The 16833-nt window shown below is 42.3% G+C and overlaps 1 protein-coding gene and 1 long non-coding RNA gene across 7 annotated transcripts in view; one reads left to right on the top strand and one right to left on the bottom strand.

Annotated features, from left to right (window-relative positions):
• Positions 1-16833, bottom strand: part of PALM2AKAP2 (PALM2 and AKAP2 fusion) — a 267192-nt gene that overhangs the window by 91291 nt on the left and 159068 nt on the right. For 4 of the 6 annotated variants that reach the window (XM_071424436.1, XM_071424433.1, XM_071424435.1 and 1 more), the window contains one exon: positions 15548-15630. In XM_071424436.1, the coding sequence (XP_071280537.1) occupies positions 15548-15630 (83 nt within the window). Of the gene's footprint in view, positions 1-3094; positions 3229-3402; positions 3593-15547; positions 15631-16833 lie in introns of those variants that run through there. The other 2 variants (XM_071424438.1, XM_071424439.1) reach the window with 2 other exon arrangements.
• LOC139588789 (uncharacterized) lies at positions 2470-4387 on the top strand. The gene is made up of 2 exons (XR_011678812.1): positions 2470-3090; positions 3680-4387. It is a non-coding gene; the product is annotated as an uncharacterized lncRNA (long non-coding RNA).

The raw sequence follows: 16833 nt of genomic DNA, 5'->3' as shown, positions 1-16833 counted from the left end.
CCAAGAGGAAGACTGCAAGGTTTGCTTCCTCACTGGAGACTAACCAGCAGAATCATTCTCCAGGTCCCTCCCTATCAAGCTGTACTGTGAAATACATTCTTAGCAGCAGAAGAATCCCAGATAGGAGAGTTCAAAGATTATGGACTTTGCTAATTTACCAGAGCAATGCATGCCAAAGTCTTACAGTTAGTTCAGCAGATAAGACTTAAAATTTTGGAGATGTAGAAGAAAAAGAGCACCACTTTGACATATGGCTCAAAGAAAACTAAATAAATTATAGATATAATGGCATCTGTTGGCATTCATTCAGTGCTGCTGCTATATTTCAAAATTAAGCCTCATTTTATAGAACTGCACTCTAGTGGTCTAGGTCAGCAATCAATTTAAGAACATTCCTCTACAAGACCAATGCAATATTTAGGTAAGCTGGCATCATCGTCAATTAACAGGCCAGCTTCTTTTTTCCACAATAATTTGAATGCCAAGCCTATCCACATCAACTTCAATGGACTTGGTCCTAGTGGGTGGGAGTATTGGAAAAGACTTCCTCAATGAATTATCTGTCCAGAATTTCCTATGGAACCTTCATTAAGTTTTGGCATTGAAACAAATAATAAAAAAAATCCACCTAAAAATGGGAAATAGGCAATGAAAATTGTATCAAAATTACACAGAATTCAGGCTGAACTCTAGCCATCCAAGAAACAGGGTGCACATGAGAACAAAGATCTGCCCCTTCAGCACAGCCTGCTTGAAGAGACAGCTGCCGCAGCTTTTTATTTTTTAAAGGGGGGTAGGAGGAAGAAAGAGACCATTTGGTAGCTTGAACAACCCTCTTTATCCCACAGCCATAAATGTACTGCCCATCAGCTGAAGTCAGAACTGCCTGAGAATCAGTACAGCAGCACATGAACAAGAGAAAAATCACACTGTGAATAGTGACAATAGGGACAGTTCTGGATGATGCTTTATGTAGCTCTTCTTGTCTTGCTATAAATGGAGTATCAATAGTAGTTGCTAAATCAGCAGGTGTTTCCAGTAGCAAAAGTGAATTTTGCGGTTTAGACAAGACAAACCAGGCATGAATCAAATTATCTTATGATCAAAGTATACATCAAACTGCTCAGTATTCTGCTGGCTGTATTTTTCACTCTTTAAGTCATATGATCCTGTGTTCTTAACTCTAGCCAAAACTGTGGCTGAAGTCACAGGAGTTTGGAGTAATTTAAAAGGACTGCACACATCCCTTGTACAGAAGCTGCACATCCACAGTGAAGAGAAATAACCATCAGTGGCCACAAGACCTATTTTTTTACTGGCACTATTACAAAATATCTATAAATATGGCTTAATTTACTTAAGAGCTCACCTGGGACTTGTACTCTTTGGACAGCTAGGAAAACTAATACAAAAACAAGGAATCAGTTCTCAAAAGCCAGTATCTGTATGTAACATTTTAGATTTCTCAACACTTATTTTGGCAGGGGCTTCGGCAGGGCAGCAAATGGACTGGCATTCAAATATAAAATGAAGATCAATCGATAAAAAACACTTAATACTGAGTGGTCAGAAATGCTTGCAATGAATACACTTAAATGAACACAATTTCCGCTGTAACTTCTGCTGTGTGCAGAGACATAAAACTGTGATCTAAAGACATGAAAAAACTTGTATTTTTTAGGGAAAAAACCAGTCACACACTATAACAGATGCTGATATATACATACACAACTTCTTTGGGTTCCTGAGGCTCTGAGATCAGAAAACGTAATTGTGAAATTGAAATAAATCCCTGCCAGATAGGCAAAACCTCTGCAAAACACTTACACAGCATGAATACAAATTGACATACCAGAGCTATGAGACAATGCTAGAATCAGAGAATATCATTACAACGTTGAACTGCTAATCACCACCTATAATAAAACAAGTTTATTTCATTGGTAAAATCACAACTGGGGGTATATGCTCTGTCTCTTCTAACAGCAGGCTGGTACTTGCACCTAATGTACATCTTCTGGGACCTGACAGGCAATTCATGTTAAGATAAAAACCTAACTTCAGTGTGATGACTGCTCTTTAAGGCTAATGATTAATGTCATCAGGAACTCAAACACTGGTATACCCACAATAGCTGCCGGCCTGCTCACCTCAGTAATAATTTCAATAACTTTTTTTCAAAGAGACACCAGTGTTTCGGAAGTTTACACTGCAGTGGTCCTCAGCAGAGGCCAAACAAAAAAGAAAAAAAAATACCTAAAACTCATGAACTCGCTTTGCTGTTACAGAGGAATCTAAAAATAGAAATACTTGGAACAAAGATACAGGGGATTTTCTGTTCAAAATGGGGAGTCCAGGAAAATTTGAGATCGCCATAAAAAACACATGCTGATTAAAAAATAATTACGTCACAGGTTTCTCAGGCTCTGGCTGAACCCCCTCCACACGCCCCCTCCGTGCCCACAGCCCGCTCGTCTCCCAGGCACGGCGGCGGCCCCGGGAGGGCGGCGGAGACCCCGGCGGGGGCAGAGCCGCCCCAGCCTGCGGACACCGCGGGGATGCGGGCACGGACCCGGCGGTCACTACGCGGCCCCCCACTCCGGCGGAGCTCCCGGCAGTCAGCCCGGGCCGTGCACGCCGGGGGATCCCGCGGGGCTGGCGGGCACGCCGCCCAGGACTGCCCATGGCAAGGCTAGAATTGTCCCCCTTCGGCATCCCCTCTTTCCTCCTGGCCTCTTCCCTTCCTCTCCGCGCATCTGCATTCTCCTTTCCTCTTCTTGTCTCTCCCTCCCCGCGATTCCATCTTCCCTCCTCGCTTTTCCCCTGTCCTTCCTCGCACCTCTACCGACAGACCCTCACCTCCCCCGCCTCGCCCTGCCTATCCGCCCTCTCCCCTCTCCCGCTCGCAACCCGCCGAGGGCCAGCTCGCCGGCGCCGCAGCCACCGCCGCCTCCCTTCCCTCCGCGCCGGGAGCCGCTCTCTCTCTCTCTCTCATACACACACACACACACACACACACACACACACGCAGACAGACAGGCAGGCAGACAGAAAGACGCCGCGCGGACGCGCGCATCCCGGTGCTCGGAGGTACCTTATCCAAACCGCTCCCGCTCCTCGGGCTCGCAGCGTGCGCTGCCAGCTCCGCGCGCAGCCCCGGCACGTCGAGTCCCCCTTCCTCCTCCTCTTCCTCCTCCTCTTCCTCCTCCCCACCTCCCTCCTCGCCCGCCCCCTTCGCCGACGCCGAAAGAGGGGGGCAAAGCCGCCGCCCGCCTCGTCCCGCTCCGCCCCGCCCCGCCTCGTCCCGTCGCGCCCGTCCCGTCCCGGCCCGCGGGGCGATGCGCTCCGTGCGGAGGCTCCGCGGCCGCCCCTGCGGCCCCCGCCCTGCCGCGCTCGGGTTACCCTCCGCCTGCGAGCCTCTCCTGTTACGATGCCCGCGGCGGGCGGGAGGGGAGGGAGCCGGGACCGGGGGGGGCCGAGCCCCGTCGAGAAGGAAAGGAACGCGGCCCCGCGGCTCGCCTCCGGGGAGTGCACGGGGCGGGAGCTTCACTCGCCGCCAGCTCCGGGGGTTTCCAAGCCGCGGGTTTCGGACTGTTTTCTTTTTGTTTGGTTTTGGCTTGATTTTCTTTATTGGTGTGGGGTTTTTTTTTTGTTTTGGTTTTTTTTTTTTTTTTAATAGGTAGTACTGCTGTCCCGGACTTCTTCAATGTTGCCTGGATCCCAAATATGCTTGCAAAGATTCCCATTGATGTGCTATTCTTCCTGTGAAGAAGCTCTGCCTTTTATTTTTTGTTTCAATACCAGCTTAATTATCCCCTCAGCTCCTGTGCTGGAGATGAGGAACAACTAGCCCTTTCTTTAAGCTGGAGATGGGAACAATTAACCCTCTCTTAGACCTGCTCATGGGTTTGTAGATCTCCACAGTAATCTCTATACATCATTACATTTCCTGGCTGAAGAGTTGTAGGTTGCTCTCACGGGGACCTTTGTTCACAGACAGTTCTGTACCTCCTAGTGTCCTTGATGCACTCCTGAGCATGACCCTGATCTAACAGGGGTTGAAGAACTTGTGTATTGAAGAAATACACAGGATTTAAGATGTGATCAAAGCACGGATTCATACAGTGGTACAATGATATTTTCCTTGACAATACTTCATGAGGATCTTCTGAGCACAGGAGGTGATGTTTCTGTGGCCTGTCATAACCCTGAGACTTCACTCATGCCAGCTCAGAGCCCACCCTTTTTAATGACTGTTTGTCCATGTGTGTTATTTTACATTCACCTATACTAGATTTCTGATATTGAACATTCAATCTCATAATGTCCAGATAAATTCTTCACAATCTTTCCTCTTATTACTGCCAAATAAATTCATTTTGATGAACTTTGCTATTTGACTCCATTCCCAGGAAAGGCATGAGTACATTGAACAGCACACATTGCAACACTGACTCTTGCAGAACTCTACACCAACCAGCACCTCCCTCCATTGTGAGAACTGGTGATTTATTCGTGTACTTTGAATTTTATCTTCTAAGCAATTACCGAGCTATACCAGCGCTTTCCCTCCTGTTGTTTTCTCTGCTTAGTCTCCTTAAAAGCCTTTGTCAAGAGCCTTTTAGACACCCAGTCTGATATGGAAATTAGATCACCCTTATCCACGTTTTTGTTTACCTTTTCAGAGACCTCCAAAAGGTTTGTTTAAGGCAGGACTTTACAGCAGCAATGTTGACTCTTCTCAGATAGATTGCAGTAAGTGTCCTTTAGTTCTAGCCCAATTAGCATCTCTGTATTTGGACAGTAGAGGCATGAGGTTTGCAAACCTCTAGCTCTTCAGTCTGTATTGAAGTTTAGTGTCACATTTTCCACCTTCCACTCTTCAGTTGCCAGTGTTTTAAATGGGAAGGTACATGCTGTTGCTGATAATTCAGCTGCTGCATTCTCTGTTGAGAACTCAAGGACACAGATGCTCACACAGAGGCATGGTTGCTACCTGAACACTGTGTGATAATGAAAATGATTTGTAATAAAAAGTAATGGAATAAGGAAACCGAGCCATACACATGTAAGTGCAGACATGTAAGCTGGTGCTATAACTGTAAGTAAGAAGCTATCCTAATAATCAACTACACCTGGCCACAACCCTCTTTGTAAATGTATGGGTCTAAAAACATGCAAGAGTATGGTACAGACAAAACCCCACCAAGGTCTTTGACCAGGGAACTGTCTGTCATTCTCCCTACTGGCAGCCATCTGTTTTCTCTTTCTCAGACTTTGCTGTAAATTCTCTGGACAAAGGATGGGCTTTTTAATGAACATTTTTTACTTACCACCTGCATGGGGCACAGGAAGGAGGAAGAGAGATCAGCTCTGAACAGGGGTGTTTCAGCTGCACCATCTAGGAATGTCCCCAGGAATGTCTGCAATGCAGTTATCTGCCCAAAGACAGGACTCCTAGCCTCTGTCCTTCTAGGATAAGGTGCTGGAATCACAATGTGTCCTCATTCAGCCTATTTGCAGAGAGCAGGCAGGGAGCAAAGGAAAGCTGCACCTGTGCATGGACATGCATTGCTGATCCTGCCCTGCAGTCATCAAAGTCTGTACTCCCACAGGTAGGCATGCCATCCAAATGGCAATATGGGGATATGGAGTAAAGAGGAAAAGGAGCATGGGGGTTGCATCCTTTTTGTATGTTTCACAGGTCAGACCACCCTTTATTTGGTTTTTAGGAACTTCAGCTGCTAGAAATAGAGTAAGGCAGTTATTGGAAGGGAGGAAGGGAAATAAATTAGTGATTTTTGCTTGTGGAAACCTTCAGAACCATCCAGAAAAGTCCCCTCCAGGCCTCAGAATCATAATTAAAATAAGCATTGTCAAGTATCCTGCTTGCTAAGAGCCCCATGTTTTGGAGAGACTGGCAGTAGTGGACTGTGGAGGAAACTGTGGAAACCAATGATGCTACATTGTCAAGCAGGGAATTTTAGAGCTCCTCTTCCTCTATCTTATTGTTCCAACAATTACCTTCTGCCCCTTTCCTGCTTTCTGGACTCATACACGATTGGACCGATGCATGTGACTGCAGCACAGATTTTCTTCCATTAGGTAAAGCAATATCACAAATGAGACTGATGCAGTTAATGCTCTGTAATTTTTTTACAGAGAGGTCCAGGTAGTGGAAAGGAGCAATTAATCTTTGCCAGAGTGCAGTCTTCCTTTACTTTTACTGTAATGTTAAAATACCTTTACCTGAATAATGAATTGCAAGATCAGTTGGTATTGTCCTAAAAACTCTGAAAGGAGGAAGAATATAAAGATAGCTGCATTAACCAAATATTTGTCAAGAAAGATAGTTATTTTTAACACTCACATGACAGTTCCTCACTTGTCATTCTATTTCAGGCCTGTTTTATGTGCTTGTGAACTAAAAAGGTGTTATACCTAGTATCACCTCATTCCTCCTCCAATGACTGACCAATTTACATCCCAAGACTGTGCTGAACATGTTGGAAAAATTGACAAAAAAAGATCCTGATATTAATGTGGCGTCTTGGAGAACATCAAGGAGCTGCAACTGTGTATCTGAACTTCTGCTTGCAGGGGACTGCAAAACTGAGGATGCTTTTCTACTTCTGCAGCCTGTGGACATGAAGACTAGTGCCACTGAAGTCAGTGGCAACAGCAGATGCTCAACATCTCTGACAACTGGGCCACGTGCTTGTGTGAGACCTTGTTATTATATAAAAAGGCTCTTATTCCTGCTCTTTTTATCTCTCCATATAAACTGACCTAGTTTGCAATCTGCCTCTGTACAGATGTGTGCCCTTCCATGGACAGAAAGAGGATGGAACCATTGCCAACAAAGAGTGCCTGGAGTTAGAAAGGGGAAGAGACACAGGGCAGCTCAGGATGGGGAGATAAAGAGAAGGAAATTAAAGACAAAGATGTTTGGAGGAGAGGAGAGAAAAATAGGGAGTGAAAAGAGTGAAGCTGTATCAGTATCTGCTGCTCCTCCTTTATTCAGGAGACAGAGGAGTTACTCTGCTTTTGGACCTTGTCAGTACAGGAGAGCCTGGTTTCAGTGAGGCAGATTTTTTTATTGTTATGCAGTGGACCTTCAAATGGAAAATAATTTGAAGAGGTTACCTCTTCCTATTATAAATTTTTTCAGGTTGCTCTTTACAGCCCAGCACACTATTTGTGTTCTCTATGAACTCTAAAAGGTGCTGAGAGCAATGCAGAACAAAGAAAGGAAGGAAAATACTGTGGTAATGATGCTGAATATGCCAGGCACTTTTATAACATTTATTAAACGAAATGCAGTCCAGAAAGGTGATGCTTGATATGGTAGCCTCCACACTGAATTCTACTGAATATGAAAAATGAGTTTTGCTTGGGATGCAGATTTTTAAGTGTCTTAGACTGACTGTCAGAAATGTTGTGATTAGAATAATTTTCCTTTTATTGTGGTTCTGGTTATTTCTCTGACTGAAGAAAAACATGGGGATGAGCTGGATGAGGGAATTCACTAGCTTGTAATGATGTGTGTGAGATGAAAATGGTACTTCAGTGTATTCTCTGTGCATTTATAAAGCTAATGAATGCAGAGATCCACCAGACAGTTAGCAGAAGAGCTGTAGGAAATTTAGGGGTCACATTCATAAATGCTTTGTATTCAGTTCAGGGATTAAATGTTGTGAATTACAGAGGCAGGGAGCTGCTGGTAGAGAATTGACTGGAGATCCCTGTTCTATTTCTGTCATTGCTGTTGACTTGTGATGTGACTGAAGGCAAGTCACTTCCCCTTATTTGTCTGTATGAGTTGATGAGTTTTAGGATAGGGACTGCTGGTTAGTGGGAACGGTTAGTGGGAGCTGGCAAAACGTAATAGGACCTCAGCTGTGGTTAAGGAGTTCAAATAGAAAAAGTTCATACATAGAATGAACTTAAAAATTCCTTTCTGAAGTTATTCACCTGACTTACAGGCTCATTTACACACATCTATTATGTGGTGGAATAGCTTGGCAAGATCTCTATCAGCCACTCACTACATGAGTAATCTCATTGGCTTAAATGTGACTCCTTGAGTGAGTAATGTTTTAGTATTGGCTCCATAAACTGTCTGAGTCACCATCAGCGTACAAACTACGTGTGCAGGCAACCCTTCAAGCACTTACCACACAGTATAGTGTGTTTTACTGCAAGCAGCTCTGTCACCGAAGTAATACCCAGCAGTAACTGTTTCTGTCATCTACACCCACGTGAAAAGGTACTCTAGGCAAGTTTCTCTGGCACCATGTTCTCTTCAATGCACGGGAATTGTTAGTTTCCCTTCACAAGAAATCCAAATAAGCATTCAGTACCTGTAGTATTGTAAATACTGTAAATAAAAAAATCTATTTTATTGCAGCTTTCAGGAATTCCACTGCATAACCAACTCATGGATCTTCCCTCCTTGTCGAAAATACAGTCAATGCAAATCTGGAGCTGTAAAGTTTCACTTAAAGTCCTTTACAGTCTTATTTCAGCTAGTGTTTCTGCTTTGATTCCTCCTGCCTTATCTTTGTCTGATTGTACCCCTGTCCACAATGGCCCCTGTTTCTTTCCCCTATTGTGACTTCCCCTTTGTGACTCTTTTCAGTCTGCTCCTTTTCCTAAGGGTAGAAAAAAATTCCATTCAGTAGTATCCCTCTTTTATTCTATAACCCCTCTTTCTACTCAGCTTCATCAATAACACCAATACGAGGCAGTCCTTAAAGATGTTTTGCCATGTCCATCTTGCCTGATTGAGCCAGATCATCCTCAGGCCAGTACATGAATCTCTATATATTTTTCAAATTACTGTCTCCATAGGAAGAGCCATATCAATATAGCAGTACTTGTTACCACAGCATTACATATTCTACACTTGTATTAACTGGTGGGGCATGATAAACATGGACTACAGTACTGCAATAATTATGTACAGTTGCATATTGTTCCTGTGATAGAACGGGCATAGCGAAAAAGATTTAAAGAGCAGTCATTATTTTAGAAATAGGGAACCTCTGTAATTCTTCTATACAATACTTCAATAGCATATTCTCACAAAAAAGCATTTGTTTGTGAACTAAAGAGCTTGATCCAAAGCCCAGTGGAGACTCTTCCAATGCATTCAATAAGCTTTGGATTAAGTCCTTCCTGAGGAACAGATGCAGCCTTTTATTCACTACCAGTGGAACAATAAAAACAACAAGACAAAGAATAAAGTTATCTACAGAGAATAAAGCAGTGTTCTCCTGCAGCAGCTTAAATAAATTAGGCTCTATAGTTAAAAGAAAGTACTGTAGAGCCCGTCAAATTGTTTGTGTAGGTAATTCACAAAATGAACAGTCCAGAAATGTTTAAGTATCTACACATAAACACCCATACATAGTGTTATTTCACTGATTATTCAACGTTGCAGTATTTGCAAAAACTGAGTTATAAATATAACTATGAATTCCAGTAGTTGAAGCAAAGATAACACAGAAATAATTTGTTGCCGTTAGTGATCAAAACTGTGATGGAAGAAGGAGCTGGAAGTTTTTTTATGCCATAGCTCTTAGAGGGTTCCAAAATGTTTACTGAGACCTGGACTTGAGACAGGCTTTCCTTTAGTAAGTTTATCTCATTCAACATAATGATTTCTTATCTGGCCCATGATGTTATCAAAATGCAGGCAATAATGGGTGCTGATGTGCAGAGACCTCTCCTGCCCCTGCAGGAAAAACTGGGGCCGGAGTCACTCCAGGAAAAAGAGTCTGATAAGGGAGATAAGAAACTGTGGGAGATACAGGAGAGCGGACTAAAGTAAAAGTGACAGCAAACAAGAGGAACAATTAGCAGAAATTGAGCATTAGCAGAAACTAAGCGGGGTGGGAACCTGGGACTTGCAGCAGAGAAAAAATAGGAAGAGAATGTAATCAGATGCTTTCAATAGGCCTGTGTAGATCTTGTGAAGAAATCTAGTGAGAGAGAAAGAGTGAAAAGTATGTTAGAGAAAGAGTGAAAAATATGTTTTTGTAACACCTGCGTGGATTTCAGTAGAAAGTAGAAATTGGAAAAGAAGCCTGATTAGAATAGACTGCAGTCATAGCAAAAAATGCTCTTCAAATGAATATGTGGAGAGACACAAGATGGATTTTGAAAGAAATGTCAATGGAATTTGAGGAACTGTTAGTGTCTGGGACAAGAAAATGTGATGAGCATAAAAGGACATTACACAAAACTTTAACCAGGAAAGGAAAAATAGAATCAAAAACTGAAGACTAATACTACACTAAGCAACTTCTATAATTATTAAAAACAATAACATTTAAACTTTACCTGCTCATATTGCAGGTAAATATAGCCTTTTCAGCTCACAAGTAGCAACCTCCAAAACAGGTCAGTTTTCTTAAATTCTGTACATCTAATTGCTAGGCAAAGCCAACACAGTAGTTACTTCTGAATGAACTAAATGGAGAAAGGCATCTTTTGTCATGATATCTTTTCCTGGAGCATTACCACAGATGCGCTCTGACAATTATGAAGAGAAATCCTTCTGCCTTTGCTTTTACTCCTATATGGGGAATTGTCAGCCTCCAGTGACTGAAATCCCTACTACACAGAACATCAGGATCCTCTTCCCATACTCCCAACATTTTCACCTTTATGTTGCTACAGTCTTAGGGAATGGTCCTGCAAATTCTCGACCTTTCAATCTTCTGAGTTTTGCACTTTGAAGTGCTAATCTTCAGCAGTTAAACTGCCTTCTCAACACACTTTACCAGGCCCTTGCAAGAGAAAAGCTGGATGCTTATTCCTTCTAGTGCTATTGCAAAGGTGTTAAATGCCTCCAACTGGAATGTGTCATGTGTCATCTGCTGCATAGTGGATGGCAACACTAGAAATGACTGAGAAAACCAAGACTACCTAAAAGTTCTCAGAAAATCAGAGACAAGTGGATAATATTTCAAAGAAGCGGATCATAGTTCAAAGAAGAAATTTTTGTCTCATAACTAAGAATATGTTTTTTCACCTCAAATAAAAGTATCATAGCTTCCTAAAGATGTGTCCTTTTCTTGAATTAGAAAGGAAACAGGCCCAGTGACCAAACCTATGGTTAGCTGAAGGACTTGCTGTGCCTGCAATAAGCTAAGGTCTTAGCTTCACTGTGTTTTCTGATCATCAGAAGTGCAATCAGGCAAAATGAAGCTATAATAAGATGATATGAGAACCTGATAATAGCCTGATAATAGGTCTGCTGATTAAATACACACTCTGCAGTACGAAACTGAAACTGATGTGCATTTTAATGTCTAACTCACTGTTGGAGCAGGCAATCTTATTTGTCTTTGGATATGGAGGTGAGGGGGCATATTACACAGGTCCACAGCTTGACAGTGTTGTTACTCAGCTTAGACAGTTTCCACGCAGAGTCACAAAAATAAAACTCCAAAGCCAGGGGTCAAACATAATGTTTGATCACTTTGAATGACTGATAAGTCTCTGGTTTCCCTCAGCAATGTTGCCTGTCTCCATGATGATACAAAGATGCAGTCGAGAGCAATTAGCAGAAATAACTGGGAATGAACTCTTAGCTGTGTGCTGTGACATGCGGTTCAGTAACGCAGATGAATTCTCCTCTCCATCACCCTGCCCAGCTCTGCTGACTTCAGCATGAGGTAAGCTTTGGACAGGACCAGGGATGGACAGTGCAGCTTGGGAAGGCAGTGATGAGAACAGGCAGGAGCCAGCTGGGGAAAGCATCAGTTGCAGAAAACAAACTATTTTCCTCTTTGAAGTTGGCTGGTACCTTGCCTCCGTGTTTTGCTGCATACTGTGAGTGAATTTCAGAAGTATCTGATCATGGTGGGCATAGCAGCGAGACATATCTGATACTCCCTGAAGAGTCAGGAAGAAGGCTTACACATTGAAAGATCCCAATCATCCCAGATGACAGGGATTTTTGCTGTCTGGTCTCTCAATGTCCATATACTTGTACTATGCAGAAAAAGCATTTCCATTATAAACTGATACAGAATGCTGTAAAATACAAAAGCCTCTGCCATTTTGGGTCACATGGAAAGTTTTCATCCACAACACATTTATGGCAGCAGGACAAGAGGGAGGATGAGGGGAAGTGGCATATCCTAGAACTGCTTGAATTGGTTTTTTTTGTTTGTTTGTTTTAAAGCAGCAGCACTATGAAATTAATGATTTTTCCCATAAATTTCTGGACTCGCTTAGGTTCTTTGGTGATACAATATTTTATAAAACCGATGAAAAAGAAAATTAATGTTCTATACTTCTGATAAAGTATGACCCCAAAATATTAGCAATGAAAGATAAATTCAGCCTACTGCTGATGTTCTCCATGGCCCTAAAGGTTTTGTTGAAATTAGAAGTCGTCCACCAAGATAACCTTTCAATCTCCTGTGCAGCAATATTACAGAAAACCAAATATTGTTCATGTACATCTTCTTCCTTCTTGCCAGTCAGCAGCAATAATGGTGGAAATATAAAGACAACCAGCTGCAGTTTATGCTACTCCCACACACATACACTTTTTGAGCAAAAGCTGCAAGAATGGCTCAGTAATAAATTACACTGTATTCTGAACCTGCACTCTAAAGAGAGCTGCAGGCATAACAGGATGCAACAATGCAACAATGAAGAGGCAGCATTTTGCTATTTAGAAATGTAGGAAGAAACATAAAAAACCCTCCAAGATTACTCACAAACTTTGTCTTGTTCAACAATAGGTCTAATTTGGCTTGTTCAGAGCATGTTACATGGAATGGCTCTTAGGGAGGACTACAAATTCTCCCTCTGGTGAGGGAGAGTATTCCAAGTGTAGCACTTGTTTACTGATCCATATCTTGTCTTCACTGGCTATGAATATCATTATCTATTTGATGTAAGAATTTTCTACACTTAATTGAAAGCTACACTAGTTACCATTTACTTGAACCATACAGTCAATAGCACAGTCAGGACCTTAGTGTAGCTTGTTGTGTCTTTTTTAATAGTTCATTAAAGGGAAGGGAACTTTATGATGGCCCAGGCCTCCCCTTGGAGTAAGTTGTTTGTTGAAAATAACACAAATATGAGGATTTCACTTTCTTGTTTCTATTAATTGAAAATATTATTGAAACAATACTGCAACTAGGTGTGCATAGATTATTTTTGGAGTGGATCTAGAACTGATAATTTTCATATATGCAAATAGCATTGCCCATTTGACATTTTAACAATAGAAAGGACAATCATTTTGGATATCTCTCTCAGCAAACTTGGAAGAGTTTATAACCAACTGCTCCATATAATCTTTGCCTCAAACACAGTATTGTCCCTTCCACAAATTGTTAGCACTTAATAGAGGAAAATTTTAGCTCTTTGTAATTTTCAATGACAAAATTAATCCTTTTTCCATGTGGGTAAGGATACTCTCGTGGACTTTATTGACTTTCCTGTGCTGGCATTTTGCTGATTCTGCTCATGCTACATTTGCAGCAGCACTGAGTCAGCCTCCCTTTTGCAAAATTATGTCATTAAACCTCTGCCTTCAGCACGGGGTCTTTATTGAAAAAATGACACCTCTTTTTCAAAGCCAAGGAGGAAACAATGCTAAGTCAGATTTTGTTCTGTGTGATGTTACACTCCCAAGCATTCGAAGTACTGTGCTATTAAAACAAATTGCATTCAGAGTCATCGAACATTTTTCCCCTCTTCCTTAAGGATGACCTTAATTTGAGCTAGAGAATGTTACAGGCTGATTAAACTCCAGCTGAGAGCTTTCCCAGCAGCCCGAGAGGTGCTGCTTGTGACTTTAGAGCTGCCACAAAGCAGCTACACTGAGCAGAGCACTGATAGCAACCCGGGCACAATGTCTAGGAATGCCTGTGCAAGTCCATGCTCCAGCTCCAACCAGAATAATTTAAATATCAGATTTAACTATAACATGAAGGGGGTTTCATTTTGACTTATTTGCACTATCAATTTAGACCTTACTTTTATTGCTTGTGTTAAAAATTATTTCCCTAATGAAAAGTAGTTTATTATTGATTGGTGTCTCTGAGGATGCTTTGACTTGCTGCTTTATATAGATTTAACCTTAAATTTGGTCCTGATACCCAGAAGTGTGAAATTCTGTGTTATGCCATCCATTCTAAATTGTTAATTTAGAACGTGGTACATGTAGTCAGATTCGTATTTGTTATCAGTAGATCTGTTTTGTTTTGGTATTTTTTAAACATTAGCACTGTAGAAAATAAAAAAAGTAGAGTCTGTAGGAAATCTGCATTTTGAGAAAATGATTTTTTTTAGCTAGTAAAAGAAAGAAGTAAGTCTTGTAAGAAAAATCAAAATGTGTTTTGTGTTTACATTTTCCTCATTCAAAAAAAGAAGTTATGCAGATGCTGGCTTGAGCTGATTATTCACCATGGCCTTTAAGATCTTAAAGGTAGCTTCTCACACTAGTTTTCACTCACAGACCAGAAGAAGACACAAGTTTACTGCATTTTATCTTTAAATGCTTCTCTAAAGAAATTTAACTAACTGTAATTAAAAAATTCCAATCAAACCTACTTTTATAGCAGATGTATGAAATATGCTTCATCAGTCTCATATGAACCTATTTAAGAGCCTAGATTGCTGTTTAATTTAATTTTTAAAAGTATGAAAGATTAAAATAAATTTAGGTATTAATATGGCCTATGTATACTCAAGTTTGCATATTTAGAAATGTCTAGAGTAAAATTTTTGTAGACACCTCTAGTTTTTAACATGGTTGTTTTTGGCTTCAGACAAAAACTTCTTCAGCAATGTAGGCCACCATGAAGATGAATATCTTGGCCCTGCAGGAGTTCACTTGCCCATTCACTGCCTTTCCACTCTTTATCTTACTGACAATTTCATTAGCTGCTGTTGGAAACACATGGCTGCACACGACCACAGTGAGAATGACAAAGAAAAAGGAGTATTCCTGTCATGGCTTTTCCAGCAAAACAGCGTTTCCATATGCCACCCCACTATACCAGGCTACCAGGAAAAATACTTGGCAAAGCTTCTCAGGCACTTGCCCTCCTCATGCTGACAAGCTGCTCACAGGAAGCTGCCCAGCAGATGAAAGGAGGTGGGGCAGCAGTATTTGCAGGGGCCTGAGAAGAAGAGAATAGAATGTGCAAGGGAAGATGTGTGGGAGACTGACTGACAGTGAGGAAGGACAGAGCATTGGTTTGACACCATCTTCCATGAGCTGCCAGGATTATTTAACCAAACTTTTCGAGAGATTCACTTCTGTTGAAAATTGTCCTAATCCTAACTGTGGCAGCGGACTTGTAGCTATTTCAAAAGAAGCCCTGTGGAAGCCAAGAGAATACAGTTTACACCAATGGGGTCTACTGTGCAAAACTACGCCCAGCATGACAGCATCCTTGCAGCTGAAGATAGGATGCACTCCACTGAGTGTGGGGTCCGTCAAGAATTATGGACAGTGCAGATCCCTGTGCCTCCCACAAGGCCACAGTGAGAGGAGACTTACCCCTGCACCCTTCTTGGCTTCAGAACTTTCACAGGAGCATGGTCCCGATGGGTCCCTCAGCAGCATAGCCAGTCCTCTTGCATCTACAAAACCAAAGATATTTATTGTCCATGGGAGAATACGCATGGCTGTGAGGTTTTTTTGCTTTGATTGGATCCATTTCTACCCACCATGCTCTGTCACCAACCTGGTGTTTTGTCATTGTTGTTAAATAACATAGAAAGGCTCCAAAACCATGGCTGACAAATATCTTTGCCAGCTGGAGACAGCTCTGTGTGCTGCATAGAGGCGGCTGGCTCTTTGGGGAAAATGCAGTGGGTGGTTAGTGTTGACACGGTGTGCCATGGCTTAGGAAGAACATACTCCATTTCAGACTGCTCAGTGGCCATCCTGTCCCTAGGGTGGCTCCCAGTGGCAGAGCTGCCCTGGTTCCTCATGGGGTGATGGGATGGCCCTTGTCACCCCCAGGCAGCTCCCCAGACACTCGGTGTTCACCCATGTTGCTGTGCTGACGGTGTGCCTGTGGTCACACCCTGTATGAGCTTGTCCTGTCTCTAGAAGAAGCCAGAGGACTTTTCATCACTTCTGTGCATCCAAAGGGCAGGGCAAGTAAGAGCATCTGGACCCCTAACTAAGGTTATGTCATATTAGAGAATGCTGTTTTGTCATGCAGGGAATAGTTACCACTGCTTATTGGGTCATGTCAGGCCACAAGCACAGCTTATAGGGCATGGTGTGAGCAGCCTGTCTGCCACAACCTCTGCTACTTAAGTCTATAATCTTGAGTGTATCTCTTCAACTCACTACTGTTTGTGTATGTACCACCGTTGTGTTATGAGTATTTATGCAAAAAGTATCTGTGTTTCAGAGATACCCTCTGCATATTTTTTGCTCCAGTGGACAGTGGCACATGCTAACAGTGTTAGCTTGAGCTGCAGTTGAGAGAGACTTTCACTACAAGACCTGCATCTTTTCTTCTAACAATGTTTGCTGGTTGCAGTTTCATTTAGACTTCTTTTGCTTTGGGAGAAGAATATTTAAAAGTGCCAGTGGGACTTATGTGCCCATAAAAATCCTGAAAATGCTTTTAACTTTTCCCAGCACAGGTTCTCTGGAGCTGGTCCTTCCTCTTCCTACCTGCTGAGCAATGTTGTCCATGTAGTCCACAGAGCCAATAGATAGCCCTCAGGAAGCCTTGAGAATTGCATTAAAACCAATGTGAGAAGTAATGGAATTGAGACCTTTTTTCTTGTGTTCTCCACACTCTGAAACAGTCCACAAAGTCA

This window comes from Agelaius tricolor, unplaced genomic scaffold (assembly GCF_023055355.1).
Source record: "Agelaius tricolor isolate 1412-34295 unplaced genomic scaffold, bAgeTri1.0.p SCAF_4, whole genome shotgun sequence".
In the NCBI taxonomy this organism is placed as follows: Eukaryota; Metazoa; Chordata; class Aves; order Passeriformes; family Icteridae; genus Agelaius; species Agelaius tricolor.
This window is presented reverse-complemented; position numbering and strand designations above follow the sequence as displayed.